Here is a 10000-nt window from a genome sequence, read left to right on the forward strand (position 1 = left end):
TTGGCCCGCTACCTCCTGGTTGGGGTAAGTTCATGCTCTGTTTCTCAGTCTCGCTTCCATTGATACTGTGGTACCTTGGTTTTCATTAGCAGTACGTTACAAAAGCTACCAACCAAACACAATCTTACAAAATCAAAGCAATTTTTTACCCTGTAACCCCCCCCCCCCCCTCTAGGGGAGACCGAAAGCAATGGATGTCGAGTGGGTCTGACATAATATTGTGAGAGTCCAGTCCATAGTGGATCCAAGACACCGTATTTGCGTATGATGTCGCCTAGCGGCAGCATGTAAATACTAAAGAGTGCAGGGCCAAGAACCGAAACCTGAGGAACTCCGCACGTTACCTTAACATAGTCCGAGGTCACATTATTATGGGAGACACATTGCATCCTGTCAGTAAGATAAGAGTTAAACCACGACAAAGCTAAGTCTGACATACCAATACGTGTTTTGATACGCTCTAATAAAATATTATGATCGACGGTATCGAAAGCAGCGCTAAGATGAAGAAGCAGCAACATAGATGACGCATCAGAATCCATCGTTAGCAGTAGATCATTAGTCATTTTTGCGAGGGCTGTCTCCGTAGAGTGATTTGCCCTGAAACCGGATTGAAAAGGTTCACAGAGATTGTTAGACACTAAGTGTTCATTTAGCTGCTGTGCGACAATTTTTTCGAGGATTTTCGAAATAAAGGGAAGGTGGGACACCGGTCGGTAGTTTACCATGAGGTCAGGATCAAGGTTAGGTCTTTTGAGCAGAGGATGAATAACCGCTTTCTTGAATGCTAGGGGAACAGTGCCAGAGGAAAGTGATAAGTTTATAATATTTAGCACTGATGGACCTAATAATACAAAAAGCTCCTTGATAAGTTTCCCAGGAAGTGGGTCAAGTAAACATGTTGTTTGTTTTATCCCACTTACACGCTGTAATAGTTTCTCTAATGTTATTTCATCAAAAAGAGAAAGACTATTTTGTATTGCAGTATCCGTCGTAGATACAGTTGTATCTGTGTTCATAGAACCCAGTTGTAGCTGGGATGCGTTGTCTTTAATCTCCTTTCTAATGAGTTCAATTTTCTTATTAAAGAAATTCATAAAGTCATTTGCCGAGTGGGTGGAGCTATTGGGAGGAGTCCCTTGTTGGGTTAGCGATGCTACTGTACTAAACAAAAATGTAGGGTCATTTTTGTTGAGGCGGATGAAATTTGAGTAATATTTAGCTTTAGCTAAGGTAAGCATGCGTTTATACGATATTAAACTATCACTCCATGCTTGATGGGAAAACCTCAAGCTTGGTCGCTAAAAAAAGCACAGAGCCTTAACTGTGTTAGTCAGTAATGATGTCATAGAGGGTTAACTGAGTTAGGGGAGAATGAGTTGAGAGCTGGCTAACACAGGCATGTTATAAACCCAGTTGGTCGTATGCAGTATATTAATAACATCACCAGACTGAGTCACCAAGCTGTAGGTGTCTTTGTTTTGGGCATTTCATCCCACACAATCTTACACTGTATCATAACCAAAACTTCATCCAAAACTGGTGTACTTTTGTCAAAGGAGTGCGTACAAAAACCGTGGTCCCACTGTACATAGAAAACAGTCTTCCTTGTGTATGGTGCTACATTGGTTGTTCAACATGTGTCATCAGTTATTCACTATTGTGTAGAGATCAACTTGTCACATTTGTCTTATTATTTTACTGAACAATAACGAGCTGCCAGGGAATGTTTCCTATCATGGTCAATACCTATGTGAGACAAGAACACATATTTTTTATTTTTATATGCATTTTAATTTGTAGTATAAAGCAAGTAAGAGATGGCTTACAAGTAAGGAGAAGGCAGTTATGAGGGACAATGGGGCAGTCCGTTCAGGATGGTTATGGCCCTGGGGAAGAAGCTGTTCTTTAGCCTGTTTGTTTTGGTTTTAATGCACCTGTAGCGCTTCCCAGAGGAACTACTTTTAGTGGCGCCTTGATAACAGAGAGGTAACTGGCTTCTGCAGCTATTGACACACTGAGCTGCTGCATCGCCTCTGAGTTGGTGAAAGTTAATTTTTAGGTTATAAATCATGCCTCTTACCTGGGTGGTAGAAGGTTGTGGTCATAAACCGAGAAGTGACATTCAATTTAGAGACACTGGTCGTTGAGATGGAGAATCAAATGTCAAACAGGTCTTGAGAGCAGACATTGTACAGTACGGGTGTTGTTATGTTCAGTTTGTATTTCTTGTTGCTACATGATGCTTAGTGATCACCCAGCTTCTAAAACTTTTAACGCATCATCCTTATATTCAAGCTCTAAAATATAAAGTCCTGGATCATCATTTGTCCCAAAGTAGTTGTCGTTAGCTCTCATAAAGTCTGCCATTATAATAGTACTTGTTACTGTTAGCGAACATTGTGATGCACTCTGGGAAATTAATGCACGCCATAATACCTAATATGATCAAAATAGGTCAATATTACATGTTATAATTGTTACTACATGACATATATACTTACATCATGTATATATTACATGTTGTTATGAATGTTACTACATGACATATATACTTACATCATGTATATATTACATGTTATTATGAATGTTACTACATGACATATATACAGGTAAAAGCCAGTAAATTAGAATATTTTGAAAAACTTGATTTATTTCAGTAATTGCATTCAAAAGGTGTAACTTGTACATTATATTTATTCATTGCACACAGACTGATGCATTCAAATGTTTATTTCATTTAATTTTGATGATTTGAAGTGGCAACAAATGAAAATCCAAAATTCCGTGTGTCACAAAATTAGAATATTACTTAAGGCTAATACAAAAAAGGGATTTTTAGAAATGTTGGCCAACTGAAAAGTATGAAAATGAAAAATATGAGCATGTACAATACTCAATACTTGGTTGGAGCTCCTTTTGCCTCAATTACTGCGTTAATGCGGCGTGGCATGGAGTCGATGAGTTTCTGGCACTGCTCAGGTGTTATGAGAGCCCAGGTTGCTCTGATAGTGGCCTTCAACTCTTCTGCGTTTTTGGGTCTGGCATTCTGCATCTTCCTTTTCACAATACCCCACAGATTTTCTATGGGGCTAAGGTCAGGGGAGTTGGCGGGCCAATTTAGAACAGAAATACCATGGTCCGTAAACCAGGCACGGGTAGATTTTGCGCCAAGTCCTGTTGGAACTTGAAATCTCCATCTCCATAGAGCAGGTCAGCAGCAGGAAGCATGAAGTGCTCTAAAACTTGCTGGTAGACGGCTGCGTTGACCCTGGATCTCAGGAAACAGAGTGGACCGACACCAGCAGATGACATGGCACCCCAAACCATCACTGATGGTGGAAACTTTACACTAGACTTCAGGCAACGTGGATCCTGTGCCTCTCCTGTCTTCCTCCAGACTCTGGGACCTCGATTTCCAAAGGAAATGCAAAATTTGCATGGTTGGGTGATGGTTTGGGGTGCCATGTCATCTGCTGGTGTCGGTCCACTCTGTTTCCTGAGATCCAGGGTCAACGCAGCCGTCTACCAGCAAGTTTTAGAGCACTTCATGCTTCCTGCTGCTGACCTGCTCTATGGAGATGGAGATTTCAAGTTCCAACAGGACTTGGCGCCTGCACACAGCGCAAAATCTACCCGTGCCTGGTTTACGGACCATGGTATTTCTGTTCTAAATTGGCCCGCCAACTCCCCTGACCTTAGCCCCATAGAAAATCTGTGGGGTATTGTGAAAAAGAAGATGCAGAATTCCCGACCCAAAAACGCAGAAGAGTTGAAGGCCACTATCAGAGCAACCTGGGCTCTCATAACACCTGAGCAGTGCCAGAAACTCTTCGACTCCATGCCACGCCGCATTAACGCAGTAATTGAGGCAAAAGGAGCTCCAACCAAGTATTGAGTATTGTACATGCTCATATTTTTTCATTTTCATACTTTTCAGTTGGCCAACATTTCTAAAAATCCCTTTTTTGTATTAGCCTTAAGTAATATTCTAATTTTGTGACACACGGAATTTTGGATTTTCATTTGTTGCCACTTCAAATCATCAAAATTAAATGAAATAAACATTTGAATGCATCAGTCTGTGTGCAATGAATAAATATAATGTACAAGTTACACCTTTTGAATGCAATTACCGGTACTGAAATAAATCAAGTTTTTCAAAATATTCTAATTTACTGGCTTTTGCCTGTACTTACATCATGTATATATTACATGTTATTATGAATGTTACTACATGACATATATACTTACATCATGTATATATTACATGTTGTTATGAATGTTACTACATGACATATATACTTACATCATGTATATATTACATGTTGTTATGAATGTTACTACATGACATATATACTTACATCATGTATGTATTACATGTTGTTATGAATGTTACTACATGACATATATACTTACATCATGTATGTATTACATGTTGTTATGAATGTTACTACATGACATATATACTTACATCATGTATATATTACATGTTGTTATGAATGTTACTACATGACATATATACTTACATCATGTATATATTACATGTTATTATGAATGTTACTACATGACATATATACTTACATCATGTATATATTACATGTTATTATAGTATACATGACATATATACTTGCATCATGTATATATTACATGTTATTATGAATGTTACTACATGACATATATACTTACATCATGTATATATTACATGTTATTATGAATGTTACTACATGACATATATACTTACATCATGTATATATTACCGTACATGTTATTATGAATGTTACTACATTACATATATACTTAAAACATTTATATTAAACGTTGATGGGGATTTTTGGATGTTTTTCACATCGCTTTATAGGCGGAATAAATGGAATATCCATTAGCTACATTGTCAGCCATCTACTATGAGCCGTATATTACAAACTAGAATACATATAAATAAAAAAAACATGTCTCACATAGGGATTGATAATAATTCAATTGATAATTGTTATTTAAAAATATGTTTGAATCATTTCCAGAGAGGCGTGTGGACTCCAATGACAGAGTATATTTTGTCAACCACAACACAAAGACAACTCAGTGGGAAGACCCCCGAACACAAGGGTGAGCTCAGATTATTCAGTGGAACTTCTAAAACACGACTAAATGATGTCATCTACTCATTTGCATGGCTGCGGTGCCACTGGACAAGGAAATGTTGTCATTACGTATATGAAGAGCACACCTTCTGAACTTGATTGTCATTAACATTCAATATACACATCAATAACAGAGGAATGTTATGGGTCAAGAAGGTCCAAACAATAATAAAACCATTCTTGAATGATTATTTTGTTTGATGGACAACTAAATATTCAGATTTATTAACACAATGTGTCATTGCAATACTATACATCTTGTGTTTCAGGCTCCAGAATGAAGACCCTCTGCCCGAGGGTTGGGAGATCCGCTACACCAGGGAGGGAGTTCGATACTTTGTCGATCACAACACCAGAACCACCACATTTAGTGACCCCCGCACTGGAAAGTCCTCTGTGTAAGAAGCCTTTTTGAGATCCTTTTTACAATGTTGGGACAGTTTGAGTCTTTAGGCCAGAGGTTCTCAAACTTTTTTTTGTCATCCCCCACTTTGGACAAGGGGGAGTTTTCAGGCCCCACCTGCCCCCATCGCCCCAACAGAGCGCTAATGCCAAGCTTTAACATTTTCAAATTTATTGAACATCAAGTTGTATACATTCGAACTCAATAACATAAAATAACATCAAGTTCAATAATAAATAAAATAACTGTGCAGCTGTGGTATAACTTGCATCAAGTTCAATAATAAATAAAATAACTTCCATCAAGTTCAATAATAAATAAAACAAAAGTGTTATAACTTGCATCAAGTTCAATAATAAATCAAAAAAAGTGTTATAACTTGCATCACGTTCAATAATAAATCAAAAAAACTGTTATAACTTGCATCAAGTTCAATAATAAATCAAAAAAGTGTTATAACTTGCATCAAGTTCAATAATAAATCAAATAGAAGTGTTATAACTTGCATCAAGTTCAATAATAAATCAAAAAAAGTGTTATAACTTGCATCAAGTTCAATAATAAATCAAAAAAAGTGTTATAACTTGCATCAAGTTCAATAATAAATCAAAAAAAGTGTTATAACTTGCATCACGTTCAATAATAAATCAAAAAAAGTGTTATAACTTGCATCAAGTTCAATCATAAATCAAAAAAAGTGTTATAACTTGCATCAAGTTCAATAATAAATAAAACAAAAGTGTTATAACTTATAAATGGGTTGTACTTGTATAGCACTTTTCTACCTTCAAGGTACTCAAAGCGCTTTGACACTACTTCCACATTTACCCATTCACACACACATTCACACACTGATGGAGGGAGCTGCCATGCAAGGCGCTAACCAGCACCCATCAGGAGCAAGGGTGAAGTGTCTTGCTCAGGACACAACGGACATGACGAGGTTGGTAGTAGGTGGGGATTGAACCAGGGACCCTCGGGTTGCGCACGGCCACTATTCCACTGCGCCATGCAATAATAAAAAATAAAAAAAAGTGTTATAACTTGCATCAAGTTCAATAATAAATCAAATAACTTGCATCAAGTTCAATAATAAATACAATAAAAGTGCCACTTTGCAATCTTTGCAAAAAAAAAAGGAGGAGCTATGCATTTGGCAAGACAGGGCAAGTGACAGCACTTTCCCCCGGGAGAGCCACCTTGCTTCACTGTGAAACAGCACGGCTGTATGATCAGCTCCCATTTCCTCACACAGTGCAGAGAACAGTCGCACTTTCAGTGGTCGTGTTTTGATCAAATTTACCGCGCTCACAACATCTGTTAAAACCTCATTGAGTTCGGGGCTGAGCTGCCTTGACGCGAGTGCTTCCCGGTGAATGACACAGTGTGTGCCCGTCACATTTTTGTTTCTCTGCAGGCGCTGGCTCTGGCTCGACGACCTTTGAGGTGCGAGTCACAAATGTATATATTTGTGTAATTGTGGTCCACACATTAGCCTGCTACCCATCCGCGCGAAAGTTTGTTCCGCTTAGCCCCGCCCCCATTAGTTACTGTTGCTATGTCTGTCAAACTTTCGCTTCTACCGAGAAATTTAAAGCCTACAGTAGAAATAAGTACCGGTAATTTCCATTTATGTATATAGCGGATTTCACAGACAGAATCACAAAGTGATTTACAGTGTGTATAGAAAATGAAAGCATAGTAAAAAAAATAATCTAAGAATATAATAATTAAAAAAAACATTCAAAGTGAAATTTCCGCCCCACCTGTCATATCTCTATTCCTCCCGTTCCTCACGCCCCACCTGTCATGTCTCTATTCCCCACCAGTGGGGCGCGCCCCACACTTTGAGAAACGCTGCTTTAGGGGAACATGTTTTCTAGCACCACCTCTTCTAGCCCAGTGACCTTGGAACACATGTGAAAGCATGCTGGATGATGGCAGCAGCTGGATACCCCAGTTAGATAAGTGTCCTCTGACATTATTACTAGTAAATCATCATTTCAAAATAAACATTTGGGGCATTTCATGATAATTGCACTCTAATGGTTGGATATCAGTAGTAGAAGTCAACATGCCAGTAATTCATTAGAATTTCAGTGCTTTAGTCCACACAGAAAATGCTTGTGTAATTAAATTAATTTCAATTCCATGACTTTTCTTTTTTCGCCAGCAAACGTGTGTTATTAAACAGAAACTGCCAGATGACATGTATTCAATGTACCGTATTTTCCGCACCATAAGGCGCCCTGGGTTATAAGCCGCGCCTTCAATGAACGGCATATTTCAAAACTTTGTCCACCTATAAGCCGCCCCGTGTTGTAAGCCGCATCTAACTGCGCTAAAGGAATGTCAAAAAAACAGTCAGATAGGTCAGTCAAACTTTAATAAATATATTAAAAACCAGCGTGATGTGGGCGCGCATGGAGTCGTATATCAACATGGACGGAGCTGCGTGAAAAAAGCCACCCGGCCTCTTCGCGTAAACTTACCTTAACCACTCGCTCATCTTTTCTTCATCCATCCCTTCGAGTTAGCTTTTATGATGACGCCGGCTGGAAAGGTCTCTTTTGGCAAGGTCTTCCTTTTGAATATCACCATGGGTGGAAGTTTCTGGCCATTAGCATGGCAAGCTAGAACCACAGTGAAGGATGACTTCTCATTCGCTGTGGTGCGAATATTCACCGTACGTGCTCCCGTTGTATCCACAGTGCGGTTCACAGGAATATCAAAAGTCAGTGGAACCTCGTCCATGTTGATAATGTTCTCTGGCCGGATCTTTTTTTCAGCTATCTTGTTTTTACAATATGCACGGAAAGTAGCCAGCTTTTCTTGAAAGTCTTTAGGCAGTTGCTGTGAAATAGTAGTCCGTGTGCGGATGGAGAGATTGCGTCTTTTCATGAACCGGAAACCTGTCGCTTAGTAGGAGCCATTTTGTGGTCTTTACAGATGTAAACACACAAAGGAAATGAAAGGTAATATCCGCGCGCTTTTTCTTCTTTTACGCGGGCGGGTGGTTGCTTACAGTAGAAGAAGAAGCGCTTCCTCTTCTATGGGGGCGGGTGCTTACCTTGGCGGTTGCTTGCGTAGAAGAAGAAGCACTTCCTCTTCTACGGGGAAAAAAGATGGCAGCTGTTTACCGTAGTGGCGAGACCGAAACTTTATGAAAATGAATCTTAATATTAATCCATATATAAAGCGCACCGGGTTATAAGCCGCACTGTCAGCTTTTGAGTAAATTTGTGATTTTTAGGTGCGGAAAATACGGTACATTAAGGAGGTCATATTACGCAAAACCAACTTTTCTCACCTGTTGGCACCTGTTTTTGTTTATTTGGGATCTCCATAACCCCTCAAATTCGAACACAAACCTTGGAGGCATGGCGGAGATATCAATGAAACACTTTTGCGGTTTTCCAAACAATCCATTTGGAATTTGAGACTTTAGAATGTTGCCCTAGTTATGTCAGCGGATATCTCCATACATGCAAGAGGTTTACACAAAGAGCACCTTCACCGTTTTTATTCAGTTGTAGTCCGATGTCTAGTCAATAAGTTGCTTCGTTGTCTCTATCCTCCTGTTGTGGGGCAGACTGGCTCGTACATGCACATGCATCCTCCGCTGTTGCTATTTCTAATACAAAGTAGAAGAGACGGTCAGAAAGTGCTTGAAGATGTTCTGTAAAACCAAACGTATGCAAAATGTTGACCATGACATGTTATGTAGGAAGTGTTCACATGTAGAAATCCTTTAATGCTCGATGAGCAGCTGTTTGAATACAAATAAAACCTAACCTTTTTAAACGCTTCTGTTTGTCCAGCACCAAAGGCCCACAGATTGCATACGAGCGCAGCTTCAGATGGAAACTTGCACATTTTCGCTACTTGTGCCAGGTTGGTCTTTTTTTTTTTTCTTGAACATCTTTTTTTATTTAAATTGAATCACATTTGAAATCATTTTTTTTAATTGTGTTTATCTTCAGTCTAACGCTCTTCCTAGCCACGTGAAGATCACTGTGTCCAGACAGACCTTGTTTGAGGACTCATTCCAGCAGGTCAAAAGATACTTTTACTACTGTACATTGTAGGGATGTGTCCATCCATCAGCCACCCATCGGTATCGGCCCATTTTCCTGAACAAGTGCATGATTGGCCATTGCAGATTAATACCGTGTATTGGCGATCACAAACGCTGATTGTCTGCCTGACAAGCAGCTAGCAGCTAAATGATGTGTCTCCATACACAGTGTGCAGCCGCTCCCCTAAATTAATAATAATCAACACAATTGCGCCAAATAAACTGCATTTCTTAGTATATTATATATGTATGTATATATATATTTGAGTGTGTGTGTGTGTGTATATAGATAGATATATATATATATATATATATATATATATATATATATATATATATATATATATATATATATATATATATATATGTGTGTGT

At 38.8% G+C, this 10000-nt stretch overlaps 1 protein-coding gene across 1 annotated transcript in view; it reads left to right on the plus strand.

The window, feature by feature from the left end:
- The window catches only part of LOC133609336 (NEDD4-like E3 ubiquitin-protein ligase WWP1), a 90116-nt gene that overhangs the window by 52891 nt on the left and 27225 nt on the right, over window positions 1-10000 (plus strand). The window contains exons 12-16 of the mRNA XM_061964857.1: window positions 1-24; window positions 5025-5109; window positions 5414-5542; window positions 9369-9441; window positions 9531-9602. The exon at window positions 1-24 is cut by the window's left edge and continues 31 nt beyond it. Of these exons, the coding sequence (XP_061820841.1) occupies window positions 1-24; window positions 5025-5109; window positions 5414-5542; window positions 9369-9441; window positions 9531-9602 (383 nt within the window). The remainder of the gene's footprint in view (window positions 25-5024; window positions 5110-5413; window positions 5543-9368; window positions 9442-9530; window positions 9603-10000) is intronic.

The sequence above is a fragment of the Nerophis lumbriciformis genome, linkage group LG07, assembly GCF_033978685.3.
Source record: "Nerophis lumbriciformis linkage group LG07, RoL_Nlum_v2.1, whole genome shotgun sequence".
Lineage (NCBI taxonomy): Eukaryota > Metazoa > Chordata > Actinopteri > Syngnathiformes > Syngnathidae > Nerophis > Nerophis lumbriciformis.